The 21,136-nt window shown below is 34.1% G+C and overlaps 1 protein-coding gene across 1 annotated transcript; it reads right to left on the bottom strand.

The window, feature by feature from the left end:
- Positions 1 to 897: 897 nt before the first annotated feature.
- On the bottom strand, positions 898 to 17,618 carry LOC132550453 (leucine-rich repeat-containing protein 74B-like). The gene is made up of 13 exons (XM_060214520.1): positions 17,189 to 17,618; positions 14,026 to 14,189; positions 13,110 to 13,217; positions 12,628 to 12,721; positions 12,061 to 12,110; positions 11,037 to 11,118; positions 9,460 to 9,545; positions 8,652 to 8,846; positions 7,463 to 7,555; positions 6,952 to 7,069; positions 3,752 to 3,888; positions 1,647 to 1,732; positions 898 to 1,336 (listed from the first exon to the last, which is right to left on the bottom strand). The coding sequence occupies exons 1-13, from the start codon at positions 17,616 to 17,618 to the stop codon at positions 898 to 900; spliced, it is 2,082 nt and encodes a 693-aa protein (XP_060070503.1).
- Positions 17,619 to 21,136: the final 3,518 nt, after the last annotated feature.

The raw sequence follows: 21,136 nt of genomic DNA, 5'->3' as shown, positions 1-21,136 counted from the left end.
AACTCTCGTCAATAAATCACAAGGTACATAGTTGCAACGAGTTATTTAGAAGCTGGCAATTGAAAGCAAAGTTTTGCATTATTGATTATGAAACTAACCTTTTTGTAATCTATAATCTCTTCTGAATATACTTTTGTTATTTTGTCATTCGGGCGATTTTATATGGAACACGTGAGTTATGTTTAATTACTTTAACTTTTTGTTTCAAAACTTTTGGTCGACTTAAAAGACTTTCGTCAGAGGAATATTGATAACAGCGAATACCGTAGCCCACGTGAACTGTATACAAACGTACTGTTCTCGAATATTACAATGGGAATAGGTATATCACGACCAAGGAGTAGCAAACATGATTCTCGGGATGAAGGCACTTTCCTTCAATTGTAGCATAGGTTGTAAATGTATCAAATTTCTTTTTAGTCAAGTACACATTTGCTTTAAGTCCCTTCCAAAACAGAATTTCTATTCTATCAAATGCTTAATCGTAATCTCAATTGGAAGGATGAGGAAACCCGGAGTAAAACAGGTGTTTGCTTGTGTTAAAATTCATCAACAAATGCTGACTACTGTTATTGGAATGAGGCAATAGAGAAGTTATATCTGGAATGGCAATGCGTGTAACCATGCGCGATAAAAGCCTAAGAAATGCAGCGTTATCACTTGCTTCTGAGGTGTTAGAGATTGGATTTGCATATGCACATTCCGTTAGTGTTAAAGAAAATCTTTCGAAATTACTTGATGGCGGACAAAGGGACACATGCTCAGTCAGACACTTATTCTTTGCCACTGTTTTACCCCATGTGATGACAACAGTTTTGAACATAATACTGTATTTGTATTGTCAACTTCCTATTGTAATGCTTTTCGTGAGCGAAAAGAACAGCAGCTGGATAATTATCAAGCGTTCATCTGCCCGAGTGAAACTTGGGAAACGACCATCCCTTTCTTCTTCTTGTGTGTCTTCTTCCTTGGTGTCCGATGTGTTCCGCCACTGAGAGGTCCGGACATTAAAACAGCAGAGCTTCCATGTGTCGTCCTTAGAGGAATGTCGCTATCTCTCGACCTTGACACGAGAGACGGAAGCCTGCTCAAGCTCCTTTGGGATGATACCATTGAATGGAGGCTGCTGTAACTCTGGGTGAGAGCAGCAGACGAGGATCGAAGCTCTACCAGCGATCCAATTTGGTCTTCCTCTGGCTCTGAAAGTACCTCAGACGGAAGCCGGAGTTCAAGCAATTTCTTGTGGTACGCCTCTCTCTTTTGCTTCTTATTTCTAATCTTTATTTTATCATTCCGTTCCTTCACAACGTGATTCTTCACGGAATCCACCAGTTTTCTTAAATAGATAGATATGAAATGCACAAGGATGCAAGCTAAGTGCATTTTTACCCATTATTTACATCTCATTGTTACTATATATCTACTACGAACAGTGGATGGCAATATAAATATAATATAAAATCTCAAAGATAAGGTTTAGACTAAATTCTCTTTCTGTACAAAGTTATTCGAAAAGAAAACAAATAAATAAAATGACTGTGAAAAAATCAACCCTTTATCTTTTAACCTTACGGTCAAGAAATGATTTGTACCAACAAGTAATGATACACACAGGGATTAAAGTATATGACCTGATAATTACGTACCTGTAGTTAACAGTATTTCCATTTTTGCCCGCTATTCGTCTAGCCAAATCCTCCATCTCAAATTTGTGGAGAGGAATACCTTTGGACTGACAAAAAATGAGAGCTCTAGATAATTCATTCTAGAATATACCATTGAATCATTTACAAATGAAACAGTACTGCAATGACGATGACAGATTATACACAAATGAGTAGAAGAATTAAATACTAGGAGAAGAAACAGTAGCGCCAAAAAATGAATGAAATAATTCATTCATAATTAACAATTAAAGTATTTGTTTTAGATTCAAGGTTTTTTTGTTTGTTTTTTTTTTTTTTTTTTTTTTTGGAAAATGGCAAAAAATAAAAACGACTGTAACAAATACTTTCGATAAAAGTAGACAAAACAGAGAAAGAAAAGTAGGCAAAGATATATATAGTACTGTCATTTAATTAATTTTTGCTATATTACTATATGACCAGTGACTAGTGGTCGGCGACCAGTCAAATGTTGAGGCAATAATTATTGACTGGTGATCAGTAATACTTGTAGTTTAAACGTTTATATACTGTTCTAACAATCCATTTTAACTGTATTGAGAGAATAAACATGCATATTATGCATGTAAAAGGTAACTCCAAAACCCAAACAATAGCTATTACCACAGAGAAATATTCTATTTTAATTATGAATTCAGTTTACTCATTTTATGACATATCGATTATTCGAACGTTCGTTGAGATATCGAGATGTGTTTGAATGCCTGAATAGATTAAGCTGCTTACCATACCCCTGCTAGTGGTGACAATGTAGCTACATCATACCATGTGCTGGTTTGAACATATATTGAGTTCGTTGAACAAAAGCACCATTACTCATAGAAACCCTTTACGAATATACTAGATAAATTTGAAAAAGTCCTTGTCTTCATGTTTCAAATTTTTCGATTTGATTTTATACTTTCATAGTGTTTTATTCACCTTGTGTTGGCTTTCATTGCTTTTCCTGCAATGATGGGTTTTTAATATCAATCAGTCTGATACGAGTTTATTCGAGTCGCATAAATGTAAGCTTTCTTTCTGAAGGCAGGTATGAATTATCATTTTATGGATGCATTTTCGTTTTGATGTTGCATTCAAATATTTCCATATACATAGCTAGAAAATAGATATCAAAATTTGTGATTTATCTGAAATAAATTGAAACACCAGTGCCAACTGTTTTTATTGTAACATCCTATGTTGATGGCACTATCACCACTCTGAGTCAAAGTCACATAGATACTTGTAAATAAAATGGTGCACAAGACATACAAACGATTAGTATATCCTATGGCTGTGTACATCATTATTTTAACAGATTTTTGAGGAAATACGTATTCATATCGAACCTAAACAAAATTGACTAAAACTGGAATAATAATCTTTTGGCGTTTAAATGATACCTTTATCGGTTCTCGATTTTCCCAAAATTGTCACCATTTTTTTATATAAAGGGCCAAATAACATATCAAGAACTTGTTGCACTCAAACTAAAAGCAAATGTATCTGTTCTTTGAAAATTGTCTTTGCTGAAAAAATGTCAAAATTCATACTTTTTACAAATTTTGAAACTACATGTATATGAATTTTTAATTCGCAATATTTCTATACATATTTACCACCAAAAATACTTTTTCAGGTGAAAAACTGAACTCTGTCATACTCCTGTGGTTTCGACACCAAATGGGTCGTAGGACAGGCCCTAAGGACCTTTTGTAATCCTATTTCATGGGTAGCTACACAATGTTGCGTGTGTAAAATTCCATTGTTTCTGATGGAGAACCTTTAGAATTAAATACATTGTCCTTTCAGTCTCGTTAGTGATGCGAACCTTAATTGCTGATACCTAGTAGGTGACTGATGGAAGCGAAATTGATCATTTAAGAAGAAAACAGACACATTTTAGCCACGACTTAGTAAAACACGAGATGAATTCAACAGCATAAAACACACATTATAGCAAACAATAAAGTTTCTTTAGCAATAAAATACACGTGTAAATATAGATTTGAAATATTTCCTTTCCCCCTGTATTTATCTATGCATAGAAATATCATTTCAATATTTGCAATGAAAGTGTTTACCTTAAGTCTGGCAATGAAGTCCTTCTGACTGATTTGGTAGTTTGCTGTCTTATCGAACTCCCGAATCATTTCAACTGGACGTAGGCCTAGTGTTTTCATGTAGTCAAGTATCCTTTGCATAGCATCAATGGGTTTTTCTGAAAAGCAAAATGTTACCATACATGTCTGTATTAAACACTAGATACATGTATAATGAATGGAAACTGTAATCGTCATGCATATCTGTAACCTAATAACAATTTTTTAAGATAAGAGTACGGAGCTGCTGATAGACTGAAAATGTACTTTTTAAGCCACTGGTTTTGCATATTTTGTTGAAATGGTGATTTAATTCTAGACCATGCTGATTTGAATATATTTGTGGTGATTGGTGATCGACCATTGAGACTCGCAATGATGTGAAGAAAGTCTCGCCTGTAGATAGCAGTGTTCGCACAAAGAAATTGCACCTGTCAATTTAGGATTAGAGCTAAATAATGAAATAAAATTTATCGACGGCTGTTTCGTCCTTCTATGACATCGACAGTGATGTTCAGAGCATAAATTTGAGACCTAAGGGTCGACAGAAGAAAATAGAAATTGATTAGCAGAAATAAGTAAATCTAGCGCAATATTAGTACAATGTTGAAATTGTTGAGCATCCACAATAATTACTATATAATCAACATACAGAAACCATAATCAGCGCATTCATATTTCAGCGCAATGAGTTTAGAAAGAAGAGTGCTAAACGAAGAATAGAGCTACCTTACGCCTACCATACACACTCTTAATAGATTCTTAATGTGCCAATACGACGAAAACATGTCATGCTAAAGAAAGCAGAACAGAATATGACGCAGCCTTCTTTTACAGGTAGACAGATATTTCTTTCGTCAATTTTAGGAAAACAAATGTTTCATCGTTTTATCACAGGTACACGTTTCGCCTGTCTGTGATAAATTTATAGACGTTTCACTTGTCTTTCAAAATCTAACAGACATGCCAACTGTCTATCACAGGAAGACATACATTAAACACGTCTATCATATAGGCTACTAGACGTTTCATTCGTTTAACATTGGAAGACTAGTGTTTTACCCGTATAACATTGGTCGACAGATGGTTCGTCCTTCTACTATAGGTAAACAAACATTTCATCCATCCACCAAACGAAACCAAACGTTTCACCAGTCTATCAAAGGAAAACTAAAGTTTCATCCGTCTAGCACTCGTCGACAAACATTTCATTTGTCTGTAACATGTAGACAAACGTTTCACCTGTCCACCTTAGGTTAGCAGACGTTTCACTCGTGTATTATCTGTAGACAAACAATTCACTCTTCTGTATAATGTAGCCAAACGATTCACTGGTCTATCATATATCAGTAATCAGTATTGTCTTTATTTATTTTTTAAGAAAAACCAATGTTATGTAAAACCCTAAAATCTTCAAAAAATAATTAAGTAAATTATAAAGTAAAAAATGACGTGTGTTTCTTAGCGTCCCACTCTGGTGAACCAGTGTTTCCATCCTTCAACACCTTCTGTTTGTTTTATAGCTGTATGCATCACGGAAACTGAGACGTAAAATAATTAAAACTTAATTACAACCTATATATAAACTTACAGCAGCAGTTGATTAAGTGTGTAAGTTTTTTAAGTCAATAGCCACAAAGGCAGTATCGGATCGAAGAAGCAAGCAATGAAGATGTGTATAGACAGAGCATTGTTTACACCACCTAATAGTCCATCATCGGGTAAAATCATTAAAGATGCATGGTCGATCAGAATTGCATTACACCTTGTGTTGATGTAATCAACATTTTCATTCCAAGGTTTCGATTAAATATAATCAACTTCCTTTCATCTTAAGAAAAAGTCCTAAAGTCCCGAGTTACTACGTTTTTTACCAATTTAGCTTGTCATTGTTTCAATGCTTGATTATTGACAGTCATTTAAAAAAGTGCATACATTAATGAACACAACATATGGAGCATTTCAAACACAACAGCACCGTGTGCACACCGAAGAATCGAAATTATTGATGGCAAATATCCAAAAACACAAGGTTCTGAGAGATCGATGTTGTTGAAGAATATTAAAAACATATCTTTTCTTCGCAATAAGAAATAAATCATTCCCTTTTGCGGTATGAAGGTGGGTGTGTTTGATACAGGTTGCCAGGCCTGGTGTTTGGTTTTATTGAGCTATGTTCTCATTTGATAACGTTACTTACATGCATTGACCAATATTTACATGTGTGGCGTCGTCAATGAAGCTGAGGACGTTTACATTTTTGAAATACATGGCCGTAATCTCCTTGAATTTTTTCAGAGATTTCCGTGTTAATCTCATATTGTGATCATACTTTGCTTTATTTTTCATCGAATTTTAATTTGAATTAAGTTTTTGTTGGTTTGTTGGTATTTTGTGTCTTGTTTTTTGTTCAAATATTGCTTCAGAAATGAGCTAAAATCCAAGTAAGGTAAATACCTAGTTACTGTTGCTTTATGTTTGTTTTCGTAAGAAATTGACTTTTGAATACACTACGTTTTCATGGAACATTGATTTCCACGTTCTAATATAAATAGAGTAGAGGTGAAAACAACATATGAAAACAGTAAAGAGCTTTACTCCTTATCCATGAAATCAGTCTTAAATATTGGTCTGTCGTAATCAAAGAAACACGAACTGGTAATGTACACATAATAATAATAATTAAACTTCGGATATATAGTAAACAAAACAAAAAGCATCTAACGTTTTCACTGTGTTGTAATCATTGTGCATATAATCCAGATAACAATTTCCACTAGTGAAAATTCAGATATGCGTATTTTTTGTATTGTAAAATCATGTTATTTTAGTAAATAAACATCACAATATATACTACTGATTTGCGAAGTATATTTCACAAGCTTCAGTGAGTTTCAAAAAATGATTTGGCGTCATTTGTCATGTTTTGCCAAATTCATCGACTTTGTAACACGTCGGAAAATACTACCACACTCTTTGAACATTCAATCAGTGACTGTAAATGCAAAAGTCATTTGTCAACATTTTAAAGTGGGGATAAGGAAACAAAGCACAGGTGAAAGTGAACACATAAACGATAATATGTGGTTATGAAAACGATACATGTATAATTTTAATAATTTTTTTATCTGTGCGTGCCAATACTATTTTTTTTTTACTATTTATATTATGAATATTGTTACCTTTTTTCTCTCCGAGCGTGTCGTGTGACCGAACTACTCCACCATGAATAAACTTGAATTTCCGATTCTGTTCAATGGTTAGTGCCAACAGTTCAGACTCCGGAAGAACACTCACATTCTGATGATAATACGGTATTAACAACTGCATCAACTGTTAGCGTGGTTTAACTATGATATAACTTAACTCATCTGCATCGCTTTTTTTACGAAACTATCTATGAGAATCGGGCTGCGCTAATAGTCAAAAGCATGTTAAAACACATTTTTGTTTTACTTTAGACAGGAAAGATATCCATGCATAAATGAAATGAAAAGAAACTGAATCATTTTCGTAAACTCGTGAATTTGCATCTAACTTGACATTATCCGATATGTTACACATCAGAGTTGTATATATTGCTTTGTGTTTCAATACATAGATGTTTACAAGATTATACAGCCACGTACTTTGGCTGAGGTCAATGCCTAGATTTATAAACCAAAGACATAATCATATTGACCGAGTACTAACCATCATATCCAGGAAACGTAAGCTAGACCTGGTGTTAGCTATTGCTTGTAATATCGCCATCGCTCCAGTTGTAGTGATCGGGTTGTATCCGACCTGGGAAAAATGGGAAAAAACAACATGTCAAGATGAACATTCAACTGTAAACTGATTACTTTCATTTGGTGGCATGCTTATTTTCATATGACACAGCGGTCATTGGTGAATGTGAAACTCGGTATCAAACAACTATCCCTACGCTCTATTCAGTATCTCTACAAAGAAGTGAGGAATTGTAATGAGCAATAATGTGTAAGATATTTTTAGAGAGCATTTAAGAAACTTCCATTACCAACTTTAAAACCATTATCTTATATTGTTTATGTTATATGTGGATTCAGACACCAATACTTGTCTTAAAGTCGTATGATACTCATTTGGTCCTGGTCAATATAATAGTGAATGATGTATTGATTAGGTTGATATCTGAATGAAATTGTTGGGTCATCGCTTTCCAAGAATTCCGATGTCAGTAAGTGTTTTTTCTCCGATTGGTGTAGGATTTCTTATGTAAGGTAATCAAGCTGAGATCACTAATCGTCATGTGCTGTCGTAATTGTGTCATAGATCAAGATATTTAAACTTGATTGCTCTATTATGCTAGTTAAGAGCCTTCCGCGTGAGTATCAGTGAAATAGTCTTTAGCTACTTTAAGAAGAACCCTTCGTAATCACAGGTCCAGCAAACAAATATGGTGTTTTGACATGGATGTTTGACTTGCTGTAGTGGTAACTTAACGTTCAACTTCTTCGTTTTGTGATCTGAAACTGGGTATGTTTTATGCTCGTTAGTTTGCCTGTTGGTTCCGTTGCTGTATACCTTGTACTCATTTGTGAACTTGGCATTAATCATGGCGGGTGTTGGCAATAAAGAAGAGCACTTTATCTTATGCACTATTTCAGAAGTGTCCGTGTTAATCATTGTTTTGTTCATATTTTGCCCTATAGTTTTAATGAATTGGAGTTTGGGTGATGATAATGTTTACATGATGGTATCATCTTGTTTTCACGGCGGTTGACCTAACCAATATTATGTCGTTACCGTTATCGAGCCCCTTTCATGAGCATAAGCAAATTATTTTTTTTACTGATAAAACGTGTCATGAAAGATTATAAAAACATATAATTGTGTGAATGACACACTATAAACATACCTTTAACACTTCTAGGTCTGAGTTACCCCTCAGTCCTTTAGCGAGGATATCAGCACATTGCCAATTCAGTCGATTATTCGAGATATCAAGTTCACGGAGTGAATCATTTGTCCTCAAGGTGTCTGATACAGCCACGGTACCCTCATATCCAAGTCCATTCCAGGCCAGATGTAGGATGTGTAGAGTTGTATTTTCCTATGAAAAAAGAATAGTTAAAAAGCAATGTGTTGGAAAATAAGCAAATTTTATAGACTAAGCAATTTTCAACACTAAGAACTCATTCATTTCTCTTACCATTAAAAGCGTACACGTTTCCTGGAAGAACAAACTTGAATGTAAGGTTTAAAGAAAACGAGTTTTGACGATCTATAGTCGTCAATCATCATATCATATATTTCCGTTTGCAGTATGAAATTTGACATATTCGAAAACTGACCATTCTGTTGTCTCTGCCTCGTTTCTTGCTTTTAAAACGTGGCATTTAATCTATAGTTACAGAGTGTGTGTTACCGACGAAAAGGACAACGCTTGCTTCTCAGGAACACATGGTCTTATTTTTCTATAATCATCATAAGTATCAACGTATATCTTCCTTTTGTTCGTGTTTGCCATTCTTCAATTGATCTCAACATTACATTTGCCTGAACAGTCGGTAGTTCCTCCACAGATAAACAGAGTGTAAACCTATAGTCCCAGTGGTGGTGCCTTGGGCAGACTGATCTTAGACAATGCTGATGTATTGTTGGCAGTATTGAATGAGAGCAGATCACGGAACATGAAATGAGTCCGTGTAGATAAATATAGTTACCTTGAATGATTTACAAATTCCTACAGCACCATCTCCTCGTATAAAATTCCAACTAGCATTGAGTTCGTTTAGGCGACAGTTTTCGGCTGAAAATAAAAGACCACTTATTAAAGATATCAGTTTTTTGTGTCACTGATTTGATTTGTAATTTGGTTTGATGTGACAGATAGCAATATAACATGTATAATTTTGATAATTTAATTCAATATTAGCTATATTGTAAATCCAGATAGTATTTTGTTTTCAGTTCATGGCATTTCTCTTCATTTTTCAACCTTAGATCATCTTAAATATGTCAATGAGAAATGAATCAGTAAAAAAAATAGGTATGAAATTCTCTTATTTATAGTTTATGAAATGATTTTTTCCGAAATTACTAGTCGTACCAAAATTAATAACTTTACGGAATTGTTGGGGTTTGTGCATCTCTCCGTCTAGATTTTGATTTTTTTCCCGTTACTTTGATTTTCCTCCTTCGCCAGTTATGATACAAATATCAGGCCCTTATCATCAATGACTAGTACTAAAAGGATGAAACAGCTGCTTGATGCAGTTAAATGCATCATTTGGCTCTCCTGTATCCAATTCAAAATTGTGTTTAAAGGTACTCTTCACTTGTGTGTCGATATATATAGAGTAAATGTATTTTGTGTGCATGGCTTTATCCGATTGAATAGAGTGGAATCGATAGACTACCTTCATTAATCAATTCTCTCATGAAATAGTCATTACCGTAACAAAAGCAGTTTATTACTAATCTATGAGATGCCATTTCAGTGAAGCGAGTACTTCTAAGCTTGAATCTAAAGTACAGATTCTACACATTCAGTGTCTGTTTTAGAGATTTTACCAAATTATATTGTTGGCTTCCTCCTGGAAACAATTCCTTGTTTTCCCAATCATACTTGTTATTGTCCCAGTTTCGCAGGAATAAAAATTAGGTTTGGCTACGTTCTCCATACTGGGGATGACGAATACCCTAATCAAAACACTATTTTGTGGTGAAATTCCTTTCACAGTGAAGTGAAAACCTAACTAACACATCTGTTTGTGAAATGTGTTGCAGTTACTGCACCTCCAAGAAAAAAAATAATAGCTTTCATACTAATACATTTATTTTTTATATTAGTACAATTTGTCAAAGTATACGAATGAAAGTGAAATGTCAAGCAATAGTTCTTAAATTTCAATAATTTCGTGTTCATGTGCGTGGTACAATGACTCTCGACCCTTAGTTACTTTAATATAACTGCAACTCGATATCAGCATTTCGGAATCGCAAACATTCTCCTGTATACCTGATAATGAAGCTACAGGACAATTGAAACATATTTCACTTATCAGTGAACCACTGAAGTGTGACATAATTGATATCATAGAGAGTCGTATGCCATCGCGGCATGTTATTGGAAATGCATCCTGTTTGATGGGTGTCGTGTTGCTAAACTCAATATGATCACTACGATATATTGATTGGTTGGGAATGCCTCGATAGTTATGTTCTCTGGGACTTTGGAAGGCATGAAAATTTAATAGATAAAAGTAGAAGCAATTAAAAGGATAAAGATAATGCTTACCTATAGCAGCGCCGAGCGCCTTGGCTCCTTCTTCTTCTATAATGTTTTTACTGAGGTTCAAAGTAAGCAGCGACTCGTTTCTCTACAAAGTTAAGTATATTCGATGTAGAAAAAGTTGATAATTCAGAAAAGCTTATAAGTACTTTTGGTATATCATGTTTCCCTGCGATAAGCATGGTTCAGGTTAATTCTTTTGTGTCAACAAATTGAAATAATTGTTCATCTATCTTTTTTAGTGAGGTTTAAGCTTAATGTCGAAACAACGTCAAAGCACACTTACAAAAGCAAAGATGCATTGATGCATAGCTGAAATTTAAACTCAGACTTCTAATGTTGCTTATTATCAAAGCAGGTATCCAAAAAGAATAAGTTGCAAGGAAATTCTATTACGTTCTTATTTTTAAATCAAAATATAACTTTAATTGGATTTATCAATACCTTCACAACGAGTATTTATTACCGTTGATGTTACCTTGTAAGAGGAAATTAAAACTCGCAGGATCATAAACATTGTCGCTATCAGCAGTAATTAAATATCATTGTTGGTATAAATAAACTTCATATCGATAGCCATGTTTATGCTGTTCCGTTGTAGTGGAGCATATCAATATTTATATTTTTTATTACGTATCACTGAAAACTTGGTATTTTTTCTCTACTGGGGTATCAAGAAAGAAATATGGTATGCTAGTTTATACCTTTGATACATATGACTTGCATTTCATATCATGTGGAAGTACGCCATATTTCTTGTAATGTTCGATAGTGACTTTTTTAAAAAATTATCTTCGGTTTAATTGTTGTTGGGGTTTTTTTTAGGGGGGGAAGAGGGTCAGGTTCTCGATTACGTCAATTCTTCTGTCTGCGCAATATTTTTTTAAAGAATTTATAGTAAAGAATTAACACTGATAGTTTATCTGTTTTGCCATACATACTGCGGCTAGGGTATTTTACATTTACATTTAGGAGGACTACATAAACCGTGAATCGTTGCTTTAGGTTTATATGGATGAGAAATACTCACTGCTAGTCCCTTTGAAAGAGCTATCACAGCGTCATCACCGAGTTTGTTATCTGTTGATAAAGACAATAATTCAGTTTTAGTTTTTCAACAACTCGACTAAACAGCAAGCTGTTTGACCACAATATAAAGCAATTGACATGACAATTAGAATCATGCCCTTATCAAAACAAATTGATGATGCACTCTATAAGTCCTATTCAAATGTTACTAACAAATAAATATAGTTGAACGATTAATTGTGAGCTGGAACGTATTGCAAAGATAATTAATTTTCGCTGATTTATGACTGAAATCTTACCATATCCTGACATTGTTTTGGAAAGTAAATATGCCAGAGATGATGATGATGATGATGATGATGATGATGATGGCAAAGAAGAAAAAAATGAGAAAAAGCAATGTGAATGTGTGGGTATGGATGATGTGTGATGGTGTGAGTGGGTGTATATGAATAATGTATATGTCCTAAAATCTTGGAAATAAAACAATGACAAAAAAAAAACAAATCTTCCAGACAGCGTCACAATCCACTACACTAGTTATTAATTACATGTATTACATATTTACCTGATAGGTTGAGATGGAGCAATGTTTTTGACCTGCCCAATGCGACAGATAGATATCGAGCAGCTTCATAACCAAGATCATTCGTTGACAAATTCTGAAGACACAATCACATATCTTATCCAGACAACCGTCCATGTCTTTTAGAATAGAAGCCAACACTTGATAGTATTTGTCAATTTGGTGTTAATATGTATATATCTAATTTACAAATTACAATGTCTGCATGACGGCAAGCAAATGCTGATATCTAATACAATTAAATACAATAATTTCCATTGCTCAAGGAAATGACTAGCTGTAACAAGATGATAAAGTAACGGGTAACAACAATGCAACAGGCATGCAATCATTTACGCTATTGAGTAGATAATGTTAAGATCAAAGTCAAATTTCTGAAGTACAAATGTTTGGATTAAATATGTTTTTAAAGCGAAATATTTCAAATATTACAAAAAAGACTCATAAAGAGAGCGATAACTTACTATTCGAGTGATAACGAGATTGTCCAGGAGGACATTGGAGAGATACATACAGCCCCTGTCTTTCATATCCATTCCCTCTAATAACAAGGTCTCAACTCGTAAGTTCTCCTATAAATAGTAAAATTGTGTTACTGATTATCCACCTACATGCTAAAGACTTTGCTTACTATCACAATTTCCTTTTGAATGATGCATTCTCTTTCTTTTTCAGTAAGTTTTGATCGGTTACTTTGACGAAGCGGAAATCTTCGGAAAATACTCATGATCTCATACAAACTCGTGTTCAGTATGACTAATACCAGTGAAAATAACTTCTTTTTAACATGGATACATGCGGCTATTTTTATGCGTATACGCATATTTGAAATCATTAAACAGATAATATTTGACTTCAAAATTGAAGAAATTTCGTTTTCATTTTTTTTTTTTTTTTTTTTTTGCCTGGTGTTCTGCGCTTAAAAACATTAGTCCAAATTTTTCTATCATTCCTGTTGTGAATGAAATAACTTAGCATTTTCGAGCAAACTATTGTATGAATTTTGATTAGAACGTTCATCGATGAATTCAAGTTCACGTTATCAAAATCAAACACAATGATTGAACATAAAGTTTATATATAAAAATCGTTTGCCATAAAGAATAAAATTACAAATTTGTAATTGAAAACTCTACGTCATCGAAGACACGCAACAACGTCGGTGTCGAAAAACGATTACAACCATCAGATATATATATAAAGCTTATAACCAAACTACAAGTATTCGTACAAAATTATTATGTTATCTATGAGCCAAGGCTATTCATAATATTAACATATTTTCACAACTGACGCAGCAAAATTAAAGCATTCATAGACAGCGGTTAAAAGTAGATCAGTGTTTATTCTGCAAATCGTTATAAAATATTTCAATCATACCAGCAATGCTGCACAGATGGGTTGCATTCCATCTGGACCAAGGTTTCTGTGGGAGAGGTCGATACAACGACGACCTAGGTCCCTGTGTACTGTCCTCTGTGGAGCCTCTCCACACGCTTCACACACCTTCTGGTATACCGCACGACACACATACTTGTCACTTTCTAAAGAGAGACAACAATAAAACTTCGTTTCCTCGAATGTCTGTTAACAAAAACCATGCCCTGACACATAACTCACGAGATATACGTTAATTCAATTTTTTGTTTCACTTTTTGTTTGTGTGAATGTTTTTACATTCATAACTTCAAATGCCATTTCCGTCGAAACAATCTGTACAATACAATTGCAGTGTAATTGAAATTCGATATTACAGACTGTTTCGGATGTGCTAAACAACGTGTTTTAATGATATCTCTACTTTCTGTTATTGGAGGTAGTGAAATATTAACGTTCCTTCAGATTACTCATATGTAAATTCATCATACTTCTATAAAGTACAAAGTAATAGTTACGGAATGTAATCATGAATATAAAGGAAGAAGAGTTTAAAATTATGGTAAAACAATAGGGGTTTTATATTGATCTAAGTGTCATATATCACAACATTAAAGTAATAGGCTTTTGTTCAAGCCAGTATTTCCGAACCAAATAACTTAGTGTAACAGTAAAATATGCGTTTGAAAGTTTGAAAATTGTACAACAGACACATCTTAGAATCACTATTTTATACAAATTAAGAATAAGATACAGTAGTGTCAAATATATATTGAAAAAGAACCTCAATGCGGACAGTCTGTAAAGATTAACGCAGTTTTTCAAGCTAAGCTATAAAAGTTAATGGAATATTCGTCACTTTGTTGTTTCCTTTATTTAAGATGATAGAATGCGACTAAACTTTAGATATCGTCTTTTATCTTTTCTAAGAATCGTTTGTACTCCTAATATAACTCTGTGACATGATCTCACTTAGGCCTTTTCTCCAAGCGTCCCCCAAAGTCAACAAGCTTACAGTTATTGTTGCATCCAACACTCGTCCTCTGCCGTCCATGAATTTTTATAAACAACATTGATAGTAGTGAACAGATATCTCATTTTGACAACTGAAATATTCCCTCCAAAGCCGGTGTATTGACAGGAAGGAGGCAAAAACCAAAAAATGACGCGAAAAAAACTTCACTCGCACTCCCTTGTGCGATAAACTACGTGAAGCTTTAATCAAGAATGTCATCCCTGATTCAATTAAGTGAGTATCTGGAGAACAAACTAAAGAATGACATATCATAGAGGACCCGGCTAAGTGACTAACCTTTAAGGGAAAATTTAACCATTCTAGTCACTGTGTCAGTATACGCATGAAAAGGTGTAAATTTGACCTTGACCTTTTGACAATGTGACCTTGAACATTGGTCAGTTGACTACTCGTGTGATTCTGACAAACTGCTTCCCGAATCTTTGATGCTCGACCGTAAAAATGGCGTTGTAAATTTTTTTAACCTCAAACTCAATCCCACTCTGTATTACCTCATAAGCTAACATTGTATGAAGTTTAAACCAAAACCTTCATAACTTTCTGCAGTTATCATTTGGAAACCAAAGTTGGATGACAAAGTTCTATTTTTAACAACAATGACCTTCACAGCTAACAGTTTGACCCCAAACTCAATCCCATTCTGTATTACCTTATAATACAGACAGGCAGATAAACAGACATAGACAAATACTATAGTCCTTCCTGCAGAAGACGAAAAAAAGACAATGGCACACCAAAGTTATAAACTTGGTGCACCCTGCTTGTAGCTCAACATTGACTGATATGCATAAGGACAGGCTACAACATTATCAGTATCATGTGACCAGTTTTTTCAGATGCTACTGTGTTTATGTAGAATTGTGCAAAAGAATAGACACACACGTAAATAACACTTTCCCCATACAAATATAGAATTCGATACAGTAGGGTCAAGTAATGAATAAACTGTATTATAGAACATTTTTCCTCCTTTCATAAATCATCAGTGATACTACGGATCTAAATTTTGAAACCTAGGAGCCAATAAATTTGATGATCTCCATATATCTCACATTCTAGTGCAACGACACTATAGAAACGCCTTTTAGAGGCCACATCATCCGTGTTCTCCACATGGCATAAGCTTATGCAACAAAGCTCACAAAACATTTGTTTACCCAATAAAGCTAAAATGTCTATACGAAGATAAACGAACAACGAATGACATACATAAAAATAAGGGTTTTTAACAAAGTTAGCTTAACGTGTGACCATACAGCACATGTCGTACAAAGAATCAGTTCTAAGGCAAAACATTATAGAATTAATGTTATCTCGTACAATGGTAACTATGTACCTATAGTTACGGTTCACTGATAGTCTGTCTGCCCGAGACACGCTGCCACTAGGAATCGAAGCGGAACAAACTGTGATCATAGAGGTATACTACGAATATTGATGTTATTAAAGTAGACATATCTAGTTGTCTGACCTGGTGTCGACACCAATAGTTAATGTTAGCCATCGTCTTTACGTTATCTACTTTAAGTTGGTAGCACGTGATAGATATTTTGATTTTTCAAATGGGAGAATGATCAAGAACCGAGACGAAATATGAAACGAAGTTCAAGCTTAAGGGACATTTTGTGGAATATTATATGTAGACAAGACAAGAAAGTTTTGCAAACAATTGTTAACAGTAAAAAAGCTGTAGTTTAAAAGTGTTGTTTTCAAATTTATTCATTTCTGAGTGTAAAAGTGCCTCCCCGCGAATATTTTCACACTACAAACAGTTATTAATACGAAATTAAAATAAATACGAAAATGAAGTGATTAAGCATTCTGCATACCAAATGTTAAGATTTAAAACCGAAATATCAAAATCATGAACAATACATATAGTACGATCAAACTTTGCCAGCACTGTTACAGATAGTTTTTAATCATTTTAAAACAATGGTTATTTAAACGGTCACAGATCTAGATCTTATGTCACATCTTTACATGCTAAGGTCACATATTGTTCATTCTAGAACTATTTTCTGTTTTAACATTTCCTGTTGAAATACTATCAATATGTCATTGGAAATAACTATGACGTCATATATGGTACTTTTAATTATTTTGTATCACATTTGTTTGAAGACTTACCGTCTGGTCTCAGAGGAATGACTTCCAGATCTGTGTCATATTCATCACTATCCGAGATAGATGGCATCCCAAAACCACTCGTGTTGTCTGTCCTTTGTCGACACAATTCTTCACAGTTAGACTCAATTGTCGCTTCTTTGTTCTTTTCTGTCGTCCCCCTCTCGCTTTCTCCCCTGATTTCGTTCTCTTCATCTCTCCACGTAATTTCCCTTTCGAACTCCCCACGTGACAGAACATTGGTGTAACGACTGAGGTTGTAAGATTTCCCTCCTGCCGATCGTTTCTCTGTGGCAACCGACGAAGTACTGGAACTTTTCCGAATTATTTTTCGATTGCACACGGATGAGTTTCTACCCGATAAATAACCTTCGTCTACTTTATCTGGCGTTTTGGTTAATCGAGTTTCCAACCCATCGATCAAGTCCATCATTGCTAGAATATTACAAATAGAAATTCACTGAAAAAGTGCCACAATTTGCCTTACCGTATATTTTCCCTCAAGACTCGATTCAAAATAGATATTATATAAAGGTGGCCTTTCCCAATAACTTGACGCCGACTATACAGGTATCTATCCAGTTCTTCGCTGCTATTGGTCCCCTCTTCATGGATGTATTTTTACCATTTGACTGCTCAGGATCTCGCTTTCTAGCGATCTTCCACCCTCGGCCGAGTTTGCTACAATGTGACTTGGCAGTTACAATACACAAAGCCCTTGACTACCATCCTAGAACCCATGTTTGACGTTAATAGTCTTTTGAAACTTGGGATGTGAAAAATTAATGAGTTGAAAATAACATTATCGACATTATCTGGTGAGGTGTGACGAAATGCCGTCTAGTGTAACTGATTCATTAGTTATTGATAACGAATGTATTGTACCTAGAACTGAGCGTTGTAGATATATACAGATACAGATAAATACACACATGCTTCTGTCTATCATCACGGATTAAACTATATGGGCCTATTGGCGGAAGCGATTAAAAGTGTCATTAAATATATCAATAAGTTCCTCTGGGAATGGATGATTATTAACATTGCGTTATTGTTACAAGTTTATTTACCATTCAATAAAAATACCAATTACAGACGAATTCATAAAGATTCATATTACAGAACAGTAAAAATATCACTGAAGTAAATTACCGTAATTGTCTCCGTCCATATTTCTATTCCAATTATCACTATATGAAATATTTGTCATATTTACTGAGCTTATGGCATGACTTCGTCTATCTATATAATGTGGAAATCACTCAATATAAATACAAGTACATTGTAAAGTGTAAATGGTGGGGTTGAGCGAAGTCTTCGGTTAAGTAATGTATATTAGTCTGTAGTTTAACAGGACTAAAATTTACGCTTACAATCCCATAATGGCCACCATACCAGATGAACACGAAGAACTCCTTTTCCATGATACTGCATTCCTTTCATAAGAAAATGAAAACATTCAAGAATTTCTAAAATGTTGAATATGTAATACTAGTTTGATAACTGGTTACTGGCGGAAATTAGATATATTGATTTAGGCGAACCATCAAGCGAAAACCTTAAAAATATTATTTCAAAAGAGATCTGTTTCAATATTCTTATAAGATTATGTTACAGCGAGTACTAGATGTCAACAATGCTTGAAAATCTACAAATCTCCCAAAACCTACTTGTAATATTCGTATTTATAGTGTAGTTTGCTTTCCTTAATTATCGATTACAATCTTTGTCAAATTATATTTCATACCCCACGGCACTGGTAATTGTCATATAAAAATAGTTTTGACACGTATTTTATAAACAGCAAAGGTGGCTGATTATCAGCAACATCGACTGTTTACGGAATGAGTGATAACATATACGACTACAGATCTCCTGGAAAAATCTATTCACATATATAAGAGTTATCGTTCTTCTAGTTAAAATATTTACTCGTTCAAAATATAAGACATTGTTTAAACATTGTTAGGTATGACATCTTAGTCAATCAACAACATGATATAGGAAGATTTGATATATATATAGTTATTCTACAAATATATATCTGTCTTTGAAATACCCTATGGGCATTTCAGTGTTGATGGATGTGATATTTAATGCATACCTCAGATGAAATGATTTTTTAACATTTGAAAGCTTGGAGCCTCTATGGTTACTATTTATTAAACATATATGCAATAGAAAAAAAACGTATTTGGTTTTTAATTCTCAAAATGGCAACTGCAGTGGAAATATCAAAAGGTTAAGAAACAAAATATATGTAATCATACCGTTAAATAATTTCAGTGACCATGCACCAAGAAATACCGAGCTATTGTAACCTGTGAGACCAGTTTGACTGGCTAAGCGGGATTTGATTGTAGTATCTTTACAGTTTGGTAACACCTGTAAGTTTATAAAATGAGGAAAGAAAACAACTAGCAATGAAAACTATATAGTCTTAAAATGATTTATTTGAAGACCTTTTTTGAGTCTAATAATGTTCCTGAAATGGAACTTCTCACATGAGAACCCATGACTGGGGAAATTTGATGTAGCCTTCCAGTAGCAGCAGTGTTTTTTGTCATAATGTAATTACGACTGATATAGAATGTTTTAGTTAGATCATCAGGATGGTAGCATGACTGATAGTTTTAGATAATGATTGCTTCGGTCTGATAATGGACATTTATATGTTGTCTGATGGAATAAAAATCAATTAATGTTCAATACATAAAACATGGTACGTTTCTTACATGAGAGAGAATACGTGATTTTACAAACCACAAACTAATAATGATATGTAGCGAAAAAAAACATTGATGATGTAGTAATTAAAAAAATGGCGTTACCTGCCAATTTTTAACATCTGTATCCTAACAGAAGGAGCATTTATATAATATTCATTCATTTCAAAATAAATGCAAAATAATCCGTTGATAAGGGTAAATAATGTATGTTGGTTTTAGTCAGTGAATTATGATAATATGCTTTTCTTTATTTTTATTATTCAATATGCGAGAAAGATTAAGTAAATATCGATATGAATATGTCGTTGTATTGTTTACTGCAGTAAAGATATACAGTAAACCTCGGATAAGTCGAAGTCGATGGGATCAAGTAAAATATTCGATTTATCCGATGGTTCGACTCAACAGTGTTTTTGTCTATCGTTTGTAATCGAGACATCGTATATTTAAACTGACCATATTTTCGCCGATCGTGTCTGATAGCAAGGTGTTAATGAAACTAGACAACATCTATATTTTATGATAACAATTATCTTTCATTAAAATACAAATAAATCGTAGGTTAATGACAGTTACTGTAATCATCATTGTCACAAACACGTGGATTATGCGTACAAGATTGCACAAAAGACACACGTTACACTAGATACTTCGTGCAAACAATACTTAAAAAAATATTTGTACACATATTGTGCTCACATTTATAGCATTTGTATCGTTGAGACAAATATTCTCCATCGAAGTCTAAAAGTAGATCCAGTAATCCCCCCTGATGACTTGGGTCCTTCACTAGATTGCTCATTTGAACTCATGATTGAGAGTGTGGTATGAATGACAAATCCTGAATTTACACTTCCACTCCCATGTTGACATTTTCACTCAAATAAAATAACAACTCACGGGCAAAAAGTAAACATGAGATGTTTTATTTCAATGGCTGTTTGATCGCATAGTTCTTGGTAAAATGAGATATTTACCTGTGCACCGGTATAAACAAAAGATTAGGTGGATGGGTACTCTGACATTACATTGTGCATATAGGTCACCGTTACGGCTGACCGATCACACTCGTTACCGACCAGGAAATTTTACCTGAGACAACGTGGCGTCTGTACATGTTGCAAACCATCACGGCTTTTTTAAAAATCGTCGTTCGATTCAACATATATTTATGTACAATTGGGTTTTGAAATTGTCTATTTCAATATTTAGATAGCGGCGT

Source organism: Ylistrum balloti, unplaced genomic scaffold (genome assembly GCF_031769215.1).
Source record: "Ylistrum balloti isolate Yb309-2 unplaced genomic scaffold, AGI_CSIRO_Ybal_v1 Utg370124, whole genome shotgun sequence".
In the NCBI taxonomy this organism is placed as follows: Eukaryota; Metazoa; Mollusca; class Bivalvia; order Pectinida; family Pectinidae; genus Ylistrum; species Ylistrum balloti.
Note: the sequence above shows the minus strand (reverse complement) of the source record. Positions and strands in the feature narration are given on the sequence as shown.